The 22559-nt window shown below is 40.1% G+C and overlaps 2 protein-coding genes across 3 annotated transcripts in view; one reads left to right on the top strand and one right to left on the bottom strand.

Annotated features, from left to right (window-relative positions):
• gas6 (growth arrest-specific 6) overlaps positions 1-22559 on the top strand; it is a 30071-nt gene continuing 7512 nt past the window's right edge. The window contains exons 1-15 of one of the 2 annotated variants that reach the window (XR_015776283.1): positions 1-515; positions 737-897; positions 3650-3674; positions 3779-3841; positions 6494-6616; positions 7624-7743; positions 9284-9406; positions 11320-11441; positions 11631-11749; positions 12477-12666; positions 12756-12920; positions 13549-13717; positions 13925-14064; positions 14144-14345; positions 16049-16252. Coding sequence is in view for 1 of the 2 variants with exons in the window: in XM_042492565.2 (XP_042348499.1) it covers positions 443-515; positions 737-897; positions 3650-3674; positions 3779-3841; positions 6494-6616; positions 7624-7743; positions 9284-9406; positions 11320-11441; positions 11631-11749; positions 12477-12666; positions 12756-12920; positions 13549-13717; positions 13925-14064; positions 14144-14345; positions 16049-16200 (1947 nt within the window). In the remaining variant the exon portion in view is untranslated. Of the gene's footprint in view, positions 516-736; positions 898-3649; positions 3675-3778; positions 3842-6493; positions 6617-7623; positions 7744-9283; positions 9407-11319; positions 11442-11630; positions 11750-12476; positions 12667-12755; positions 12921-13548; positions 13718-13924; positions 14065-14143; positions 14346-16048; positions 18054-22559 lie in introns of those variants that run through there. The other variant, XM_042492565.2, reaches the window with a different exon arrangement.
• The window catches only part of tmem255b (transmembrane protein 255B), a 55471-nt gene continuing 50596 nt past the window's right edge, over positions 17685-22559 (bottom strand). Inside the window, exons 8-9 of the mRNA XM_088075976.1 lie at positions 21855-21998; positions 17685-20740 (exon numbers count right to left, since the gene is read on the bottom strand). Of these exons, the coding sequence (XP_087932102.1) occupies positions 20504-20740; positions 21855-21998 (381 nt within the window). The 3' untranslated portion in view covers positions 17685-20503. The remainder of the gene's footprint in view (positions 20741-21854; positions 21999-22559) is intronic.

The following is a 22559-nucleotide window of genomic DNA, read 5'->3' as shown; positions in this document are numbered from 1 at the left end:
TGCATCGCTACAAACTCCTGCTTGCACTTTCCAGAGCTACTCCCCCTCCTGAAGCAGCAGAGGCGTGCTGTCTTTCTCCGCAGAGAGGGGACTCAGTCCGGCCAGAGAGGGCTCAACACGAGAGAGGAGGGTCAAAACACAAAGTACAGACCGCAATGGGGGACGAGCTGAACCGCAAAGACAACAGGACGGTCGCTTGATTAGCTTGAACGATATGTGGGAGAAACACACGACAGTTTAGGCAGCAGCGCTCCGCGGCGGTGATTTCACATCAAAAACGTTGACAACCGACGGTCGGAAACTACCTGAATACCTGCAGTGTGTTTCGCTCCAACGTTAGCTTCGGCTCGGTGACATTGAGCGATTGAGAGACACAGAGGGGACTACAACACGGGACAGGAGAAAGTTTCTCAAAGCTTGGCGCAGACACAGCGGTTAAACAATGCGGTTGACCCCGACAAAGTCCCTTTCATTAGCCCTGCTAATCCTGCTGGTTGTCCGCTGGTCCGACAGCAGTAAGTAAACAATTACATGCTAGGTGGCTAGCTAGCTCGCTAAGTCCCCTTTGACATTTGTGTTGTGGCTAATGATGAGACATGTTATTAACGTCATTAATGGTGCTTGGATGTTTCGCAACCTTTTGGAGCCAAAATAGTGCTTGAATCCAGAGTTTATTTCACCTTCTGATGTTCCTGTAGCTTAATTAATGTATTTTTGGGGTGTCTTTTTTTTTAAGTTTCGTTGCCTGCCCAAGAGGCGAACCAGTTTCTGAGCAGACACAAGAGAGCAAACCAAGTTTTCGAGGAGACGAAGCAAGGACACTTGGAGAGGGAGTGTGTGGAGGAAAAGTGCAGCAAAGAAGAGGCCAGAGAAGTGTTTGAAAACGACCCAGAGACGGTGAGTGCATTAAATGTTATGGCACTATTAAAGTTTTGATGGTTTTCATGCTAAGGTTGCATGCAGCGACCAAAACACAACCTCAGTACCACACCTTCTTCTCCACTGAGCTACTGCAGCACTAAAACAGAGGCAAGGCAAATTTGTTTATATGTCACATTTCATTCTCAAAGGGAACCCAAAGTTCTTTACAGATTAAACAACTCAAAGTTCATTGTAGCCCAATCACAAAGCATGCCCAAAAGGGCTGAACAAATAGTAATTCCTGTCAATTGAAATTGATCTATAAAGTCCAGTATCACAAATCATAAGTAGCTTCAGAGGGCTTTACAACATAGGACAACTTCTGTCCCTGGACCCTCACATCAGATAAGGAAAAACTCCCTAAAAAACCCTTTAGCTGGGGAAAAATGGTGGAAATCTCAGGAAGAACAACTGAGGAGGGATCCCCTTCCAGGATGGACAGACAAACGATGTCAGCTAACTTTCCAAAAACACCATAACCACTTAGAATTGACCTCTATCTTTAGTTTTTATCAGCTGGTATTTTTAAGAAAACATACAGCTGCAAGGCTGGTTGTTTACATCATGTTCATGTTGACTGTAAATTGATGAGTGCAAGGCCTCAGTAGACTAATGATTCATTGTCTGGGCTGCTGGTGTTCATGCTCCAATAAGTCCAGACAGCTGATAGCTGTCAGTGCACATAATATTCTCATCAAATACTTGGCATGTTTTTTGTTTGTTTCTATGACAGACATTGAGTCAACATGACTAAGCTGTAGTTTATGAAATACAGTGTCAATGAAGACACTGCAATCCCTATGCTCGGCTTCATACATGCACACATGCTCATATATGAACACATAAACACAATTTCTTTTTAGCTTAAATGAATTCAGTTTAGTTAAATTTAGCCCGATCTACTTGAGATCTGCATAGGTTCTTCCTAAATATGGGAAACTCTATCCCTGTTTTCGCTACCTGTATGGTTGTATGTCACACATGACTATTCTCAAGTATCCACACACTGAAATGCATGCAAATTACGCAAACAAACTCCTGACTCTGATTGGTCTCTCTTGGAGCTGATTAGCTGTTTCCTGTTGAACATGGGCTGAGAAATGTGGCTCATTCATTCAACACAGTATTGCCTCATTAATCTGTATAGCTTCCACCCTCTTTTTCCATTCGATATTTACCAACAAACAAAATCCATCACACTGTGTGCATTCAGAAATCTTTACTGCAGATTAGTTTCCATTCTGCATTCATGAATGCACAGATTAGCCTTTCCATTCATGTGAATACATAGGCTTATTGAATATATGCTATATATGCAAACAAGCTCCAAAGATAGGCTATAAATTACATAATATATCACAAAACATGGAAAATAGGCTATCTGACTTTTAAGTCCTTACAGGATGGCTGTGTGCAGTGTGTTGCGTGTGTTGCGTGTGTTGCGTGTGTTGCGTGTGTTGCGCGCGTGTGTGTGTGTCTTTTTTGAGCACTCTTGCTCAAACCCCTTTTCAAATATTAGCTGTCCAAAGTATTTCTTGCCATTGTTTAATGTTTTTACTTGTTTTGTAAATCAGATTCAGATGACATTTTGACAGCTGATGCTGTGGTCTTAAACATTCGCTATTACTACTATTAAGTTTTGCTGTTGTGAATTGCAGCGGTGAAGGGAGTGCATAAGGCAATCGATCAGAGTCAGAGATTACTCGTCAGATTAGCGAAGTGGACAGACATGGAAGCTGAGGGAGGGAGGATTAAAGTGAAGTTGAGCTGGGTTCAGAGGAAAAGGTGAAGTCAGGTGATGTCCCTTCTGGTTCAGTTCGAGGACGTACATCATCATCACAAAAGCATTTGCGTGCCTGTAGTTTTCCATTTCGTGCCACAAAGCTGCAGACTCATTCATAGCTGCATTATTCATTCTGAAAGTGCCCATCTCTGACTCCGCATTTTCTTCTGCTGCAGCTTTCTGGCTCTGCAGGAAGAGGGTGTTCCTCCTGGATACTCCTGATTATCTTTGGAGACTCCCAAGTTGTTGGTTTCTTACTTCTTAGGTGAAAAAAACTAAGTAAAGCAAACTAGTTCTGGGGCCGCACTATATCCTAACCAAATGTGACTGACCTTTGCAAATCATTTGTTGCAGCAAATCAGGGGTATAATCAGGTAATTATGCTGTGTAAATATTTCCCTAGACTTTTGCCTGATATCTGATTTTTTTTTTTATCTCATCCTGCTGCATGTGGCTCATACTGCAGCAAAAGCTCTCTAAAGGCTCTGTGCCTCCAGAGCAAGTCTTTCCATTGGTAGATCATCCCAAAATTTTGACCTACATGTGGAGGAGTACTGCAGCCAGAAGGCGGGATGGATGCTGCTACTATCAGGAATGCAGAGAATTCTCAGGAAGCCTTTGGCAAAGGGCCGCACCCATTAGAGGGAGAACAAACACATATTATTAACTAATCACTGTTATCTTTCATTGGACATTAAGCACACATACATAAACACAAATGTCAAAATTAATGATCGTTTATGAGCCTGCTTTCACTTTCATGAGAGTGAGCGTAAAGATCAGCCGTGAAACGAAACCAAATCCTAGATTCTGTCAAGTATTTAAAAAAAAAACCCTGCACTAATCGTAAGCATTTATTTAGATTATCTTGTTCTGTTTAGATTTTTGTTTATACGCCTTCGTAACTTTATCCCTCTCTCTTTCCACTTCTTTTCCCTGATTTAGGACTACTTCTATCCCAAGTATTTAGGTAAGTTATTGCGCTGACCAAAGCTCTTCATCTCTACTTCTAACAGCCGGCTTGACTGATTATATGTTTGTTATCTCTTTGCTTTCATTTTCGTTTCCGTCTAGCCTGTGTGGAGAAGTTTGGAGATGCCGAAAAGAAGAAACAGGATCTGATTACATGTGTCCACAGTGAGTTTTATGCCCTCTTCCTTACTTAATTTTAGAGCTTGATGGCAGGACTGTAGACAGATTGATCGATGTCTTTTTCTCACTCTTCCTTTCTGTCTTTTCACTTTGTGAGTACTATTACATCTAAGGACAGGCGCTTAGTTATAGTGTGGGGTTGGGCTGCATTGCAGTAGCACCGCTCTGCATCACCCTCAGGCACACACTCTCTAAGCAGAAAAGGAGGAAAGATGATGAAAAGGTGCTGAATTTCTTAAGCAACTGCAGGTCAGTTGTTGCAGCGTGACGCACCTCACTGTGATTTTGAAGTAGCCTGAGTGTGCTATATGTGCGTGAGCTCAGGTATCCATGAGTAACATTGCAGCACTTTGCTACAGTGATGCTGCAGATTGGTGAATGAGTGGCACACCCCTTCAGTCGTCACATCACATACTCACTCACTCGCTCTCTCTGGGTGACTGCACCAGTGTCTTCGTGAGCTGAGCAGGAGGAGTGACGTGAAAAAAAGAAAAAGTCTGACGTGAGAGGAGCGCAGGATTTCTGCTGCATCAGGATACAAGAGAACGACCCGGCTTTACTGCTATTGGCTGAGGAAGCTCGGGGGGGGTTTCCATGACTCAGCTGCAGCATCATGACACGGCAGCTCAGCACCTTTCTCTCTCTCACCACTTCTCTCTTTATCTCTCTTTCTCGCTGCAAATCTCTGCCCATCTGTCTCCTGCAGATGGTGGGTGGTACACTAGTATCAGAGCGGATCATGACTTTCCACTAAGTCCATTTATGAAATATTTCAGAAAAGGGATTTCACATACATGGCATGGTATGGAATGATACAGTTTCAGCTTCATATATGCACATACAAAAAGCTGATTTTATTGTAAGCACAGCAGTTTTAATTATCACTCTCCTTCTCTTCATTTCTGTTCTCTGTTTCCTGCAGTTTGCAGACTCAAGTGTATTATGAGTTACAGCAGAAAAATTAGAATAACTAAAAATACGTCTGCCCATTCTCTAGCATAAGTGACATGAAATGTTGCTGCTGTGTAAACGTTGAAAGGCTTATCCAAGTCATTGTTGTGGTAGCCCACAGTGTGAGCTTTATTACATGAAATTAAGCTCGGACATGCTGTTAAGGGACCTCTAAAACTTTAAGGAGAGGAAACAAGTGAGACTCCTGATGTTACCGATATATTACTGACCAGGAGCTTTATTCTGATTTATTGAAAGACTGCCCTTAGAAGAAGGCATGCGGTATAAAGAATCAAGTACCAATACTGATAAAGATATTTTCACATTTCTTTATTTTTTATTTTTGCAGAGTTTTCCTTTTTTTTTTTATGTCTTTGTGATCGGCGATAACTGGCCAAAGGCAGTAAGTGTTTGGGTTGGCTGTACGTCCGTCTGCCCCATTCTCATGATAGCGATATCTCAAGAACACCTTGGGAATTTTTTTTCAGATTTGGCAAAAATGTCCATTTGGCACCAACGATTAACTGATTAGACTTTGGTGGTCAAAGGTCAAGGTCAGCGTGACCTCACAAAACATGTTAGTGGACATAACTCATGCTAATATTGACAAATTTCACAAAATTATTTAAGAGAGTAGCTGATGCCTGGTTGAGACTCTGGCAACCACTTTTAGACATTACTGTTGAGCCCTGTTGATATTTACCTTGTAAAACATTTCCAGCTTCTTTGTAATTGTCCGACAGTGTTGCATCAACTAAAGGGTTTTGGTAAATATCAAAGCTATATCTTCTGGTTCAACTAAAAGTATACTACAATACTACTACTGACTATGCATTACATTTTTGATCAAGTTATTACATAATTTGATTACATTTTCGGTCAGGTTAAGTTTAGTTTTGATTACATTTGTAGGTATTACTACATTTTGTCATCACCTTGTTTATTCTGAAGATTTAACTGATGCTGATTTGATTTTCTAACTATATGTAGCACCCATGTGTTAGCAGGTAAGAAGTGTTGTTTAGGCGAGTCTGCTGTCAATGTGCATATACTAAAGCTAGATTATGTGCAAAGTGTTTACTTAAACTTAAATCACTGTGAGCGCTGGAGGTTTCACTAATGAAATTGAGGTATTTATAATACTGTGCATCATTCAGTGAAAAGGTTGTGCCTTTGTTTTTCACATGTGAGCTTATCTCACTTCTGCTCCCCTCATTTTCTCCACACTGTCCTGTTCTCTCTCTGAACTCCGACTAACATGCCCAGACTTGTCGAGCAGTCTCCGCTTCTAAGAAAAGGAAAGCGTATTGGGAGAGAAAAGATTTACACATGTGCTCACTTACACAAGCTGGGAGTGAGAGAGAGGGCTAAAGTGAAAACATTTAATAGAAAAAAAAAAGTGAACAGTAAGATTGAATTTCCGTTTGATCTTGTGTTTTGTGAGCTGGAGGACAGGTATGCTGGGAAGGACAGAATTAGGGCATCTCCGGCAGGAGGGCTTAGCCAGCGTCAGGTTATTTTTTATTGAACTCCTGATATGCAGAACATAAGAGATGCCCTTCCTCTGTCCAGTATCAGTATACAATTACACTCATTGCATGCTTCTGGTTTGCACAGACTCATTTTAAAGCAATAATAACACTCCTTCCCTCTGTGTGTGTCTATTTTTTATTCTCTCACTTGTAGATATTCCAGACCAGTGCTCACCATCTCCCTGTAATGCCAGAGGTACAGTGCGCTGCGAGGACAAAAAGGGCGACTTCCTCTGTCACTGTTTCACAGGCTGGGCAGGAGCCAGATGTGAGAAAGGTACTACCATTGTGATGGAAAGTGAGGAAGGATATATATAAAGGTATAGGTGGACTGTGTGTACTAGAGCTCAGCAGAGGTTGAATTGTTGCAACGTCATTCAGTGTCACATCAGTGTCTCTGGATAGATGTCATGGTCTCTGTGACCTTGATTCTCACAGCTAATTCCTGTCACGTTCACAGATACAAAGATCAGGCCTCCCACCACTTTCATTAGTCATGTAATTGTCAAATATTTTCATTGTTTCTCATCATGTTGATGGTTATGTTTTATTTTGATCTTGCAAAACTCTCCTAATGTTTTTTCACTTCTATTTTACAATCAAAGCTGTTGTTGATTTGCCTCTTTATATCCAGCTGCTGCTGTTAGTAATGATGTGTGAATTGTGTGTCAGGTCAATATGAACTGCATGTACGGGAACTCGCAACAGGAATCTATTTGTCTCATTAGAGGTCAAAGCTATTGTTGCTGTGTATGTGAAGGGGAGGCTTGCATTGAAAGTTAGAGCATTGGTTCCACTTTACAAGGGAAATGTAACAAATATTAAGAGTATAAGCAGGAACTGGAAAACACACATAATTTATACACACACTGTGTGGGAGAGGGAAACACGTTGATTTATGGCACAGCCACCATTCCACACATTTCCACTGTGACTCATCCTGCCACCTTACTGTTAGAGGAAACCAAAACAGATTCAGTTTGACTCGGACTGAGCCTTTTCCACTTGACGACCGCACTCCTCCTAAACACTCAGCTGCAACACTCAGCCGCAATGACATAGTGTGTCAGTTATTTGTGAGGCGTTTAACAAAGTACAAATTCAAACTGTTTCAAACTGTGCGCTCCTGTTCAGGATTTCAAAATATAACATTAAAAATCAGTTTCATTAAGCACAGCGTGATTTTAAATTACTATGGGAAATCTTAACACAAGCCAGACAGCCCAAACCCATGATGGTGTTTTTCCTGCGTTCATGTTGACTGTACCACCATCCTGTTTGCAGATGTCGACGAGTGCAGCAAGAGAAACGGAGGGTGTGACCATGAGTGCAACAACACTATGGGCAGTTACCGCTGCTCCTGTCACCAAGGCTACATGTTGGTGGGACGCCACATGTGTAACGGTTAGTACATCATGTACTCAGCTAGAAACCTGTCAATACAGTAGATGCAAGTAACACTTTGATTCAGTCTGTGTTTGAACAAACTTTAACTCACTTCAAACTATAAAATGGATATTATTAATGTAGTTTTGGTTATGTGAATATTTTTAATTGATTTGCAAGGATTGAAACGTGAGTTTTTCTGTTTTCGATCCCAATAGTAATCCAAAGTTAGAGTCGTTCTGTCTTGTGATGTAATCATCATTGTAGGTCCATAAACAATAAATGGTTTAGTCAATGAGTACGACAAAAAAACATCCACTTCACAGACCCTTTGCCAGGTCCAACATTACACAGGGTTTGATATTAACAATGGCCCAATGGCCTGTGGCCACAAAAAGTTACTCAGTGGCCACCATATATTGCCTGTCAGTGGCCTCCCTGTGGCCACCATGTTTTACTAAGTCTCTCATTAGAATAAGACTGTGTGCCAGTGAGATTACCTGTCTAAATAAAGGTTACATTACTTGAATTCATAAAACTTGTTTCTGGCTGGCTACCCATATGACGGAGTGACTGAAGCATAGGTTTACTAAGCCTACACAAACCGCTGAAACTATCCTTACAGAAAAATTAGAAACACACAAAAGGGACCATGAAAAACAAAGGTACAACAACCATTCAGGAGTGAATGGAAAAAGGAGATTCAATGGCAAGAATAGAATGACAATAGAGACAATGTTATGTACCGTATGTTTACAAAGATCTTGAGTTGTCAATTTAAATAAAAAATGATTATATATTTTCATTTTGTTAATGTTAATGTCAATTATTAAACATGTCAAAGTTAAGAGAAGCTGTACTAAGTTGCATTAAATTGCATTTTCTATATTGTTTTGGCGTAAGGCAACATAAGACTTTGGCAATCAAATTTACACTTGGCCAGTGCTTGAAAATGTTACCATCTTTTCTGTAGGGGTTGGAATCACCAGAGACCATATATTGGGATTCATTGATTTATTACCTTTTTTCAACTGCAGTTTATGTCCCTGAAGCAAAACTTTGTCAACATCAGTGTCATCTAATAAGATAAAGTTTTCAGTCTGCTCATCACACTTTATTTTACTGCAGCAAAATGTATCTGATGGACTGAAATAGCAGGTTGATTTTATTATTCCACTAGGCTACCAAAAGTTTAATTTGTGTTTGTAATATTAATAATTTATATAATAAAAAATAAATACTAACCTAATTTTAAAGACTTGATGGGGTAAATTTAATATTAAGGTCATTTTAATTCAAGTGGTTAATCAATCAGCACGAGATTTGAGCATCTGTCTTGCGGCTGATTATAATTTCCCACTGCTCAAATTAATCCAGATTAATTTTAGGTGTCTGGTGTCTTTTCCTGGCCCACTTTATTCCTGACACTAATGAGCAAATGTACAGATAACCACCTCAGATCATATTGTTCCAGCAGAGGAGTTGACTTTATGGTCTTCCTGATTCTGTTGAACTTCCACCAGATGTTGACCAGCTGACGGCATTTTGTGTCTTTCAGATGTGGACGAGTGTGAGGATCCAGGTGTGTGTGGAACGGCACGATGTGAGAATAAGGAGGGCAGCTACGATTGCTTGTGTGATATCGGATATGTCTATGACAATATAACCAAGAGCTGTGTTGGTAAGTGAATATACACACACACAGACACACAAACACACGCAGTTTCATGAGAACTGAGTGAGGAGCAGCTTCAGCCTCAGCAGGACTTGATGCAGCTGTGTTGAGGGGTCAGGAAAGGAATGCAAACACATTTGAAGAAATTCTGCATAAGTAGGTAACAGGTCACCGTCTCCATTTCAGTGGGAAAATACACAGACTGACCCTGTGATTCACTGTTGTTCCGTACTTAATGTTTTTGCTAGAATGTCTTTTTGATTTTAAATGGGGTCAGGACAGAAACTGTTATAAATGCAAAATAGATAAGGTAAATCTGAAGTGCAATACACAAACACAGGAGATGTGATGGGTTTGCAGGTATGAGAAGTGTCTTTCACTTTTCGAAGTCATCTCAAAGGGATATTTTGGATCTTTTGAAGGTGGTTTTATGGGGAACTTATTACCTACAGTAGATGTTAGTCAGCCCGTCCACAGTTTGGAGAAGCAGGCTTGAGTCTGGCACTGAGGCAAAACAATGTACCGCTGCTGAGGATCCACAACAAAATGTATTTTAGCCACCTAAAAAAAAGTGCGCTTTATGTTAAGAATATTTTTACTGCATTACCTTACCTTCAGACAGTGATTCCCGACAGGGAACTGAAGCTGTAATATTGCTCTATTTTAAGCCAGACTCCATTGAGAAAAGCAGTAATTTAACATTGCTGAACACAGGAGCTTCTGGTCTATTGCTGCCTTGATCAATTAGTTTGTTTCTTTGCCCTTTTAAAGGGTTATTTTGGATTCACCTAAGCACAAGAACATAAACTAGCTAACTAAACTAGGCAGCTGTAGACCAGCAGCTCCTGTGTGCAGCGAGCCAAAATTACTGGTTTGATCAATGGAGTTTCTTGGCTTTAAGGGGAACATAGATGAGGAACTGAAGACTTTAACGGCTTCTCTGTCAGAACGGGCTGTCGGACTAAAAGGTGCATTAGTAAAAATATTATCAATATTGCATACACTTAAAAGTCTAATAGATTTTTTTAGGTGGGTTTTTTTTTTTAGGTGGCTGCAATGTGTTTAGCTTCTCCAAACTGGGGTTTGCTGACAGACATCTACTGCAGGTAAAACTATGTAAAGTACCTCATAAATCCTTACTTCAAAACATGCAAATAAGCCCTTTAAGCACACAAAATCATGTTTTAAACATGCAATGATTTGAAAAAACCCTCATAGCCATCTGTGCATTTACAGAAGCATCACTAAGCCAAATCCTCAAGGAGCCTTGGATCTTATTAAATGTTATTTTTAAGAGCACAAGATGTAGAAATATGATATTGTTTACTGTATGTCAAACAAGTTTTATCTCATGTTTTCTCAAGCGGCTAGCTGCTCAACGTATACTTATACTCAAAGAATGGCGAACGTCCAAGGCCAAAAACATGCTGTTGTGGTATTTAATAAGATAACATATTAAGATAAATAATCACAACAACAGCTCTGTTGGTAAAACATGGAATAAGAATTTTAACCGAAGTCATTAATCACTCGTGTGCCCTGTTATGCTCTGCAGTGGAAACCAGACTTTTCATAACCTCAGTGTCCCTCCTCTGAGAATTAACGTTTATTATAGCCAACCTTCTCATGGCCATGTAAGGTTGTACATGGAGCAGAGAGATACCACCCAGTCAACGTCAAAGACCTCTTGACTCAAGTGTTGTTTGCATTCCCTGATATGTTGACAGGAAAGACATCTGACATTTGTTAATGCTCGTGGAACTGATGTTTTTTTTTAAATCTTGGAAAGTTTTGACTGAATCCTCCACAGATGGGACTCTGATAACTTAATGAACTCTCTGATTCTCTGTAACCTTTTATACTTCACTCATGACTTTCTCCTCTCCTTCTCTTTTACTTCTCCAACCTGCTCTTGTCAGATGTGGATGAGTGTGAGTCGGGTGTGTGTGCAGAGGAGTGTCTGAACACTCCTGGGAGTTTCCGTTGCTTCTGTGATGGTCGTCAGGGCATGAAGCTTGGCCAGGACCTCAGGAGCTGTAAGGTGAAATACATGAACTGTAGCAAATATGAACTGGCAATTTCATAGTTCAGCTCTCACCTTTGTTGTCAAGTGTGAACAAAAAACTGCATTCATAATTGGTTAAACCATTTTAAAAGTCTTAAATACACAAGTGGTTCTCATGAAGGAGCAGCGTGAGTTATCTCTAGCTTTATGTCTGTATTTTCACAGCCCATAACTCCCTGTATGTCGCCATCTCTGAAGAGGAACTCTCGCTCCCTCTACCTGGGCCGCATGTTCAGTGGTGTGCCAGTTGTGAGGCTGCGTTTCCGCCGTAGGATTCAAACTGGGTGAGAAAACTGCTTTGCTTTATTTTTACTTGAGTATAATGACAGATAAATGATTAAATGGAGTGAGCAAAACTTTTCCAGCATGCTCGTTGGTTTAAGTATTACACGGGCTACAAATTAACCCAATGCTGTCCGAGGAATTGCATTAAATTTAAAACATATTGCCTAACCCCTTTCGTGTTTGTTGATTTGGGTAGATTAAGAAGGTAAAATAATATTTTTAAAAGCAATGAGCTGAAGCACGATTTAAGCTTCAGGCTTTAATCAAGTTCTGTTTTCAATTCTTGTTTCATATTTTTGTTTTTTGTGCACGTTCATGTAAAAATAATAAAGTGAGGGCACCCAGTAGCTCAGTTGGTATAGCTGGCGCCTCATGCACAGAGGCTAAATCCTCGCCGCAGTGGCTGCGGGTTTGATTCCAGCCACCTGTCTTTGCTGCGTGTCATCCCCTCTCTCTCCCCCCTTTCACACTTAAACTGTCCTATCAGAATAAAGGTGAAAGCCCAAAAATAATCTTTACAAAAGAAAAAAAAAGGTATAATAATTTGATTAATTAATTTTTGAATTAACCATACATAGTTACTCTGAATCAACTCATTCTAAAAAATGTCAAATATCACGTATAACTGTTTTTCTTCTTATCCAGTCTTTAACATTTTCCCTTTATTTCTTATTTATTCTCAATTGTCTTCGTCATAAAACATACTTACTGGTTACTGCTCCCCAGCTTTTCTGCAGAGTTTGACTTCCGTACCTATGACCCCGAGGGGGTGATCTTCTTTGCCGGAGGTCACCTTAACAGCTCCTGGATCGTGCTGGCAATGCATCATGGGAAGCTGGAGCTGCAGCTGAAGTATGGCTCAGTCAGCAGGGTCACCAGCAGCGGACCCATCGTCAATGACGGCCAGTGGAGAAAGGTTGGAGGCTTCTGTTATGAAATACTTGTCTACATCAGCTTCATTGGGTTATTCAAAGTTCCGTAAATGTCTGGTTTTCTTGTTTTCAGATCTCGGTGGAGGAGCAGGGGCGGAGTCTAGTGATTAAGATAGACAGGGAGGCTGTCATGAAGATTGCAGTAAATGGTGATCTGTTTACACTCAAGAAGGGCATGCATGAGCTTAACCTCACCGTCGGAGGAGTCCCTTTCAGAGAAGATGGCCTCGTCAATCAGGTGCTTATTTTTATGTGTTTGTGTAATTTTTCAAATTTGGCACAAATGTCCACTTGGAATCAAAAATAACCTTATTAGACTTTGGTTGTCAAATGTCAGGGTCACTTTGACCTTCAAAACATATTTTTGGCTGTAACTCAAGAATTTGTTTGTTATTAATGACAACATTTCACACAAATGGCTAATAGGATAAAATTGAAGTGTTAATATATTTTTTGAAAAAGTCAGCTTCACTGTGACATCATTATGTTCTACAAAAACACTTTTTTGGCCATAACTCAGGAACAGAAGGGGGGAGACATTTAGTCAGATACTGAATTGGTGACAATTGTGGGTGTCCACGTTGAGATGTGCTGATTGTATAGATCCTCTGTGCTGCCAGGTTGAAGATGTGTGTGAAGCATCTACATTTTAGAATATGCAGCTTCTGTGCAGCAACATCCATATTTGACGCATTCTCTACTGTCATGGCCACATATGAGTCTGGACAGACATGGATGCAAACTGCTGCAGCAACTTGACTGGTTAGCTGAAGAATACAACGGCAAGGCTAAATTTCTAGCATAGAACCATGTACCACAGAGAGAAGTTCTTATCATAATTCTCAACTGGTGTGATTATTCTTTAGGTGAATCCCCGTCTGGATGGCTGTATGAAGGAGTGGAGGTGGTTGACTGGTGAAGATACGTCCATACAAGAAACCATTCGGTCCAATGATAACATGCAGTGCTTCAGCACCGAGGATCCTGGAGCGTATTACCCCGGCACAGGCTTCGCTCTCTTCAACATCAGCTATGGTGCAGTGTGTGCATGTGTGGGACTGTATGCAAAGGGATTGCACATCTTAGCATTCTTACTAAAGTACTTAGTCAATGTTTAATTTTGTTTGGGTGAATGTTAGTTGGCTCTCGTCATCACCAACACTTTTGTCAATAGTTTTCCTCATTTTGTTTGTCGACAAAGTTCATGACCTGTTCTTTCACTTTCTGTTATTGCTACTTCAGAATCACAGAACCTGACCATACAGTTGATTCTGCGTCCAACTTCTGCGATCGGAGTGCTGTTTGCACTTGTTCACCAGGACAGAGTCCCTCTCTCCATCACTCTGGCTGACTATCATCCCGGCACTGACGAGTGGAGAGATGTAAGTACTTAAAATTTCGACCTGTGTGTATTTGTTAATGTGTGTTTGATCTACGAACTGACCTTTTGTGTGTCTTCAGTTTGTTCTGGTATCTGTTGGTGATGTCATCATTGCAAGCTCTCCTGCCCCCCTGTGTGACGGCGAGAGTCATGAAATCCATGTGACGATCTCAGGCAACCAATCCCTGCTGCTGGTCGACGGTCAGTCTGGACGTAGTGAAGACACCGAAATTCCTACTGACGTCCTGTCACAGTCCAGCACCTTTATAGGAGGCCTACCTGGTGAGAACTTGCACATTTATGTACACATTTAACCAAGATATTAATTATTCAGTATGCAGAGTTTTATGTCCTCAGCATGCAGGAAACGTGTTGATGCTGAGCACTAATAAACAGTAGAGACATCTTAAGCTGTCAGACATATTTTACATCGGGGTGGAAATGGAGGAGGAGGAATAATTACATTATCAACTCAGATCATGTATAGGCATGACCTATTCCCGTTGTGTTTACATGTCTACATTTGTTTACATAAAAATGTCATGATTACATGATGTCAGAATAAACCGCAAGGTCTTCCTGACCATTACTAAGGTGCAGCGATTCTCTCTTTTATTTGATGCCTCAGCGCCGGGGACAGCCATGGTTTGAGGCATTATGTTTTCAGGTTATCCGTTCATCCGTTCCATTTTTCGTGAATTCAGTATCTCAAGAACGCGTTTCAGAGTTCTTTATAAATTTGGCGTTAACGTCCACCTGGAATCAGTGGCAAACTAATTCGATTTTGTTGGTCAAAGGTCAAGGCCACGGTGACCTCATTGTCTCATTCTTGTGAATTGGATATCTCGAGAACACCTTGAGGGAAATTTTTGAAATTTGGCACAAAGGTCCACTTTGACTCAACAATGAACTGATTAGATTTTGTTCGTCAAAGTTCAAGGTCACTGTCACCTTGGGTCTCATTCTTGTGAGCGTGATAAAAGATGGTTTTGAAGAAATTTCCTCCATAAACATCAACTTGGACTCGAGCTTTAGTTACTGGTAGTCTGCAGCGGCTTTTTCTGATTGGAATCGGCACAGTCCTGATTGGTCCTGATGATACAATTTGTTGATGTCAAAAACAGATGACATTTTCACTTTTTAAAATATTGAGGCAGATGGCTGCATGAAGCTAGAAAATGTCTGTCAACTCTAACATACCATTTCTTAAGAAGGAATACTGGTTAGATTGGGGAAATAAATGTATTGGCCCATATAATATTGTAGTAGGAAAGATATGGATATATTAGGCATGCATTGAATGATAAGAAAAGGTGACTCCTGCCAAAAGTTCAGCTATACGTTTAACATTGTTTTCTTTTATTGTGAGTTTAGCAAACCGTGATAATGATCCATCTGCGTCACTTCTGCGTGAGTGGCAGCTGAGTAAATATTTCAGGATCCAACACTCTCTAAGCTGAAAGTAAACATAAAAAAAGATTTTGTCTTGTTGCCTTGATGAGCATTGTCATGTGTATTTAATAAAAGTGTTGGTTAAAGGTCCAGTGTGTTTGATTTAGTTGCATCTAGCAGTGAGGTTGCAGAACTGAAACCTCTCTTTTGTGCCAAGCGTGTAGGAGAACTGCAGTGGCAGACGTGGGAATGCAGATGGCCGTATCTAGAGCCAGAGTTTGATTTGTCCATTCTGGGCTACTTAAAAACAAAATGACGGACTCTATGGTGATATAAACGGCTCATATTATGGTCATGGAAACACAATGAATCTTATTTTCAGGTGATTATACACTAACACATAGTTATGAATATTATAGAACATTTCTGCCCGTAGATGCCCCTAAATCCTCCACACTGGACCTTTCATGTGTTTACTGATTCTGTACAGTGACTAATACTGTTTGCATACACACAAATCAGGTCACAGTAAGGACACCCACACAGTCCGTCTTGTTTTCTTGTTAACAACATGTTGTCCTGTCTTCCCTCAGATGTTCCTCTGGTGTCCACGCTGGTGTCGGCGCCCTACAGCGGCTGCATGGGGGTCAGTGTTAACGGACAGCCTCTGGACTTAGACCAGGCCATCCACAAACACAATGACATTCGCTCACACTCCTGCCCCCTGCTGGACTCTCACCAGTGACCAGCACACCAGTCTGCCAAAACGGATCCATAAGCAGTTCATTGAGGCAATGGTGATTATTCCATTATATTTATAAAAGCTTTGACCAGTGGGGAGATGTTTTAGATTGGAATGTCAAAAAAAAAGGTGTCGTGGTTCAGCTGGAGCCTTAGCCCAGGATCACCCTGTCCTTTTACTGTGATTACACTGCTGCCTAGAGGCATTTGCAGGAATTTTCACAGTATTCTCAAGCCAGTGAGCAATATCCCCTGTACTAGGCAGAAGATACGGGAATAAATGCTGCACAACATTGCCTCAAAAACTGCCCATGTATCACAGCCTTGTAAGCCCACAGGAACACACAGGGCCTTATCTAGATCAATGTCCAGTTGCTGGTCTTGGGTCAGCCTACTACGCCTGGCGTCCTGTGCTTGGATGCAGATCTGACTGTAATTTTGTAGGCAGAGTGACTCTTTGCTGCAGCAGTCATGTTGCTTACATCCAGTCCACCTAAGACCCACGCTCACAGAGCTTGAAATAATCAAGTGCTCATGTAGAATCTGATAAAATGAAAATAATGGGGACCAGACAAATAGTCCTTCATCAGCCGCCCTACTCAGAGAAAATGTGTGAATAGGTGCTCATATCTGCATGAGTGACTTTAGGGGTTGATTGGGGACTGAATTTGCTCCTAACAAGCTGAATCCCCTCCGTCACCACAGCAGCGGTGGCGTGCTATTAGGCACAACTTTGTGTTCTGTAGAAAACCTTGCACATCGTTGCAGGCAGGAATGGACTGCCTGTGAACCCGCTGAAGCAGCACTCCATGTCTGCCTGCAACCTTAAAAATCAACCATGTGCCTACTAAGAACAACCAACCCAAACTTCACCACAGCTTCCCTCCAAACCGGTGAATCATTTCACAAAGGTGCAGTACTGTAACACACAAACAGAGCTTAAGCTTCTCGTAATGAATTGTACTCATTGCAGTTAACACACTATGCATTTCCACCTGTGCATTTTAGAGTATATTTTAAAGAACTGACACCCTGATTCTCAATAATCTTTCATCACTAACTTGATCACAAAGGCCCCTTCTTTCCCTCAGAATCACCCACTTAAAGTTAAAACCTGCCATATTCCAATCTGAGGATGATGAGTTTAAGTCTCAGAAGCACAGGGAGACAGGAAGGGGCCCTCTCCTCGAAGGAGAGCGAGTGAGCACTGCACCGAACGCACCACACAAGCTACTGAGAGTAAAAAGAGTGCGCTGTAATATACTGAATATGTAAATAATGTGACTGTACAATGCTTTATAGAAGACAGAAAACAAAAACACTACCTTATGCTCACTGAGGTTTTCTGCACATTTAAGTTGATCCAAAGTCAAACCGTAATCCAAGTCACTCAACTCCATCTGCGTTTTAAAAAGCAACAAATGCGCACTTATTTTCTTGGAATAGGACCTGTGAGACCGTGAAAGCAATAGCCAGGGATCAAAGTAGTGTAAGTCTTCAGTTTTTTAATTTGATTTAATAGGTGCTGAGCAAATCAAAACACAATAAAAACAAAGAATGTCAGGAGCATTGTGACTGAGAATGCCAAAAGGGCTCCATTGTTATTTTACTTCCCTCTGTAATGTATTATTTTCTATTTTTTGATGAATGAATGCCAGAATATAGAGCTTGACGAGTAATTTTTTTTTGTTTTTGTTTTTTTATCGTGTTGTATATTGAACTTTAGTTTTCATTTTTCACTTTAACTGCCAGTATGTGTACAATGCTGAGAGGAGTCTGCCTTTTGAGTTTTAACTTCCCTCAACAGTGAAAATCCTATTTAAAAAAAAACAAAAAATAAAAGCAGTTGTATGAAAATCATAGAGTAAAATTGTATTTTCAAAAAAATAATGGTATGCCGTGTGGTTACTTAAACATGTCCAACATATAAAGTTCTAAGCTCAAGGTTAACTTATGTGCTAGCTTTTTCCAAAACAGCTTTTGACTGTATTGAGTATGAATTCAGCTTTTTATTTCTAAGAGGAAAAACCATGTGATTTCTTTGAAAAGTTACACACATAGTCTTCACTTAAAGGCAAAACAATACACTAAAATACTGGCAGTAAAAACAGTACTACTGATGATTGAGATTTTAAAGGAAAAGCTCAACATTTTAGGAAATAGTTTATTGTGGAAAGACTGTTTTTTTTCCAAGTGATAAATGGAGATAACTTTTGAAGCTGGTTCAGTATTCAGCTTGAGGGCTGCAGCTGGGATCCAGGTTCCAGTGTAGTGTTAATGTGCTATTTTGCGCTGTGATTTTATGTCTACTAAAAGTGCTTGTTTTTGCCTCTGACAGGCTCAGAATGATATTATAAGTGTCCCTACAGAGATCGACCTTCTTGTTTGCCATTGCCAAACCCACCAGAGTCCATATACATAAACAAAACTTGTATCATCATAAAACTCACTTCATTCAAAGTCGACAGAAACAAAATAAAACTTACAAAAAAACATCTTGTTCCATCTTTTCACTATTCCAACAACCGCCAACTCTGATTAGGTTAAAACAAACCCTTAATTCACACAGTTAGGTGGTAAAATATGCTGACTTTATGCACACTAAAATTACTGTTTATTTAAATAGAGGCACTTTGTGGACTGTTTCTGGTTAAACAAAAAATATCTTTTGCTTTAACAAAAAGATCCATCTACAGAGGGATCATTTCCATAAGTTGATACATACAGTAACAATCTGATCTCACTGGATCTTAACTGACGAACAAATACCCCGATTGGCTACATTGAAGCCTATTTTGTGGCCGCTGGCTGCAGTGGTCTTGCTCAATACTGGACCAGTTTCAAAAAATGTTGTTCCCATTTGTGACTTTGACACGGAAACATAAGAATATAGGGTACAGGTTGAAAAACACTTAAGTTACTCTTTAATTATAAATCTACCAACAGAAGTTGCTAACTTAGCTTAGCACAAAAACTGGAAACCGCTGATCTTGCTCTCTCTGTAAAACAGCAAATTGCAGTTTTAACACTTCTGATTGCGTACAAATTAAACATGCAAGTGAGTTTTGATGTGCTCGAAGGCAGATTTTGTTACTTATAGATAGGGCCTGCTGTTTTCTGTTTGTTTTTCTTTCATGCTAAGCTAAGCAAAGCTAACTAGCAGCTTTAAACTTAGTGTACAAAAAAGAGAGTGGTATTGATCTTCTCATTTAACTCTTGGCAAGTAAGCAATTTTCCCAAAATGTCAAACTCCTCCTTTAAATGTGCAATTCTGATGAAGCCCTTACTCAATGTGTATTTGCATGCATCATGAATATATGCATCTCTTAAAGGTGCATCTTTAATACATAATGTATTTTATAGCAGCTACAGAACCCCATCCCAGAGCAGTTAACATGCATCATCAATAATATATACAGCGTATAGACTTTAAAGTGCACATTAAATGATTCACACTAATAGAATGAAAAACAACAAAAGCATCAGCGTCATTTACTTTCCAGTTCATAATTCAAGAAAGCCCTTTTAATTGCTCGTAAAGTAGTTTAGTATAGTGAGACAATACACAGAGAGACCTGTAATCCAATCTACACAAGTTAGAACGGAAATAACTATCAGATCACAGTCAAGTGTACTACTATACACTTAATCACATGTAATATAAACATTTGAAAGCCAGCTTTAGGCTTAAAGAAAAATTTTTGGGGAAATACTCTTATTTGCTTTCTTTAAAGTTGCAGATAAGCGGTAACGTCCTGCACATAACCCCCCCCATAAAATGGCATTTTGTAATTTTTATAGTGCAGTTTTTGTACAGATTAAATTTGAGATATGCACATTATTTCGTGAGATTTAGAGGTGCAGGTAGATTTTGTTTTAACTGTACAGAGCAAGGCTATCCATTTCCAGACTTTGTGCTAAGCTAAGTTAGCCAGCTTTTAGCTGTAGCATTATATTTACATTACAGTTAGAGATATGAGATTTTATATGAGGTATCAGCCTTCTAAGTCTCAGCAAGAAAGTAAATAAGCATATTTCCGAAACTGTATCCTTTAATGTATACACATGAAATAACTCATAAATCATGTTTATAGTCACACTGCAGTGGTCTAAATCTGCATCTCTCCTCAGTGCAAACACATGAAACATTGCATTTCTACTAGTACAGATACACTGTATATAAAGACAGAGTAGTCATGAAGCTCACTGACTTTTTCCCGTCACCTATGAAACATCTTGTGCTACATTCAGTCTGACCAAATCAAGATATTTTTCATCCAACAGGCCCCAGATGTTTGTCTAAGAGCTCAGCAGGCATAAGGCGGCGGTTTCTCAAAGGGGCTGTAGGTGGATCCGTAGAGAACAGGAGCGTTGGGTGACAGCATGTAGCCCCCCGGCTCCTGGGTGGCTCCCTGAGGCAGCGGCTGGGTGGGAGCCTGAGAGGGCTGCTGGTTCTGGTTCTCCTCAGACGGGCAGGGGTTGGAGGCAGGGCCTCCTTCGGGGATTATCTGGGGAGTAGCAGGTGGCTGATAGCTGCTGTTATGCTGTGGGAGAGGTGGAGAGACAGGGAGACAGGGACTGCATCAGTATGTGGAAGCAGAGCCAACCTAAATTCATCTCTGACACTTTTATGTGAGGTGTGGTTTTTATTCTGTTTGTGTAGTTTGGTTGTCTGGTAGCAGCCACAGAAACACTAGCAAAGATTGACCATAAACAAGACAAAAAGTCACCTTGATTGTTTTAGAACTATAGCTCATGTCCCATTTTACTTTATGGCACCCATTTGTAAAGCATCAATCACACATTCCTGTCTTTATCAGGCTTTTGGAAGATCACCAAACAAAAAGATCTCTGTTATATGAAACAAGACCAGTAGAGGAAACTATAGACATGGTAGCAGCGCTGTGAAACTATTTAGGCACATCTGTGCTTTGAGCCGAAAGCATGCCAACATATGACGGTGCTAACATGCTGATGTTTAGCAAGTTCGTTTCACATGTTTATTAGTTAAGTTAGTTAGTTCTAATATTAAGTAATTAGCAATAAGCACAAAGTACAACTGAGGCTGATTTAAATGTGTGATGTAAGAAGTATTCAGATCCTTTATCCTGTAAAAATACCCTGTTATAAGTAAAATCCCTGCATCAAAATGGTACTTAAGCAAAAATAAGTAAGTAGACTCAGGGAAATGTACTGAAAGTATTGAAAATAAGTTACCCAATGCAGACAAATCGTTAGAAACACACGCAAAAAACCATCAAAACAAAATTATTACAAAAAATAAAGAAAAAGATCCAAACCCCTCAAAATTACACTTGATGTGCATGAGCTAGGTTAATTCAACAGGGATTCTCTTTTAGAGAGGTAATATGACGGTTTTTCTCCGGTCAGGTGCTTTGATGTTAAACAGCTGTGCAACTTCAGCAAAAATAAATGTGATCCAGTGCTGCTCATCTGGCTGCAGAACTAACACACTGAAGTGAAATATTGGCCTTTTTCACTGCAGAAATGACAGGTGTTGCTAATAACATCAACAGTGGTTCAGTTATATTCCAGAATTTCAGTAAACTAAGACAGTGAGACAGCTGTGCTTTTCCTACCGCGTCTCTGAAAAGGGTCTGTTAATGCTTCTTTTTTGTTATGGTGTGGGTTTCTTACCTGCATGGGCATTGGGTAGTTGGGGTAGGCGGGCAGAGTCTGTCCTGAAGGGCAGAAGCCAGTGTAGGTAAGCATGTGCTGGTTTGGGTTGTACACGATGTGGGGTGGCGGCGTGGGGCTGGGAGCCATTGGAGGAGTCGGTTTCTACAGTAGAAAAAAGTAAAAATACCTTTTGGATAAGATGGGAAGTCATCAAATGTAGCCTGAAGGCAAATCGCTCAGATTTGCCTTCAGGCTACATTTGATGAAGCATGTTACAATTACACATGAAACATAATTCATTACATAAAAGGTAATGAAGTATGATTGCTGCTTAATGCACTGCAGGAACAATAATCATAAAATCAGGACCATTAACACTATTAAAATAAGAGATTTTCATGTGTAAGAGAAAGACTACCACTCATGCCAAAAAAAAGTTGAGTTTTGACATTTACTGAGTTTTTAGTACTGATATAGGGAGTAAAAAAAGAAAAAGATAACTGCACAAACATAAATCAATTTTACGTTTTTAACAAAGCTTTAGCAAATTAGCAGATCAAGAAGGAATGATAAAATAAAAAAAGGAATTTTACATTTTTTAGTAGTTTTAATGGCATACTGTACAATGATATTTTCTTTGTCTTTAGACTTTAGACATTTTATTCAGTATTTTTGACATGCTGTTCTATGACTCAGTTTTTTCTGCATGCTATACCATGACTT

This window comes from Plectropomus leopardus, chromosome 1, assembly GCF_026936395.1.
Source record: "Plectropomus leopardus strain MGB_pleo_1.0 chromosome 1, ASM2693639v1, whole genome shotgun sequence".
Taxonomy (NCBI): Eukaryota; Metazoa; Chordata; class Actinopteri; order Perciformes; family Serranidae; genus Plectropomus; species Plectropomus leopardus.
The sequence above is the reverse complement of the archived record's forward strand: the minus strand, read 5'-3'. Positions and strand labels throughout refer to the sequence as shown.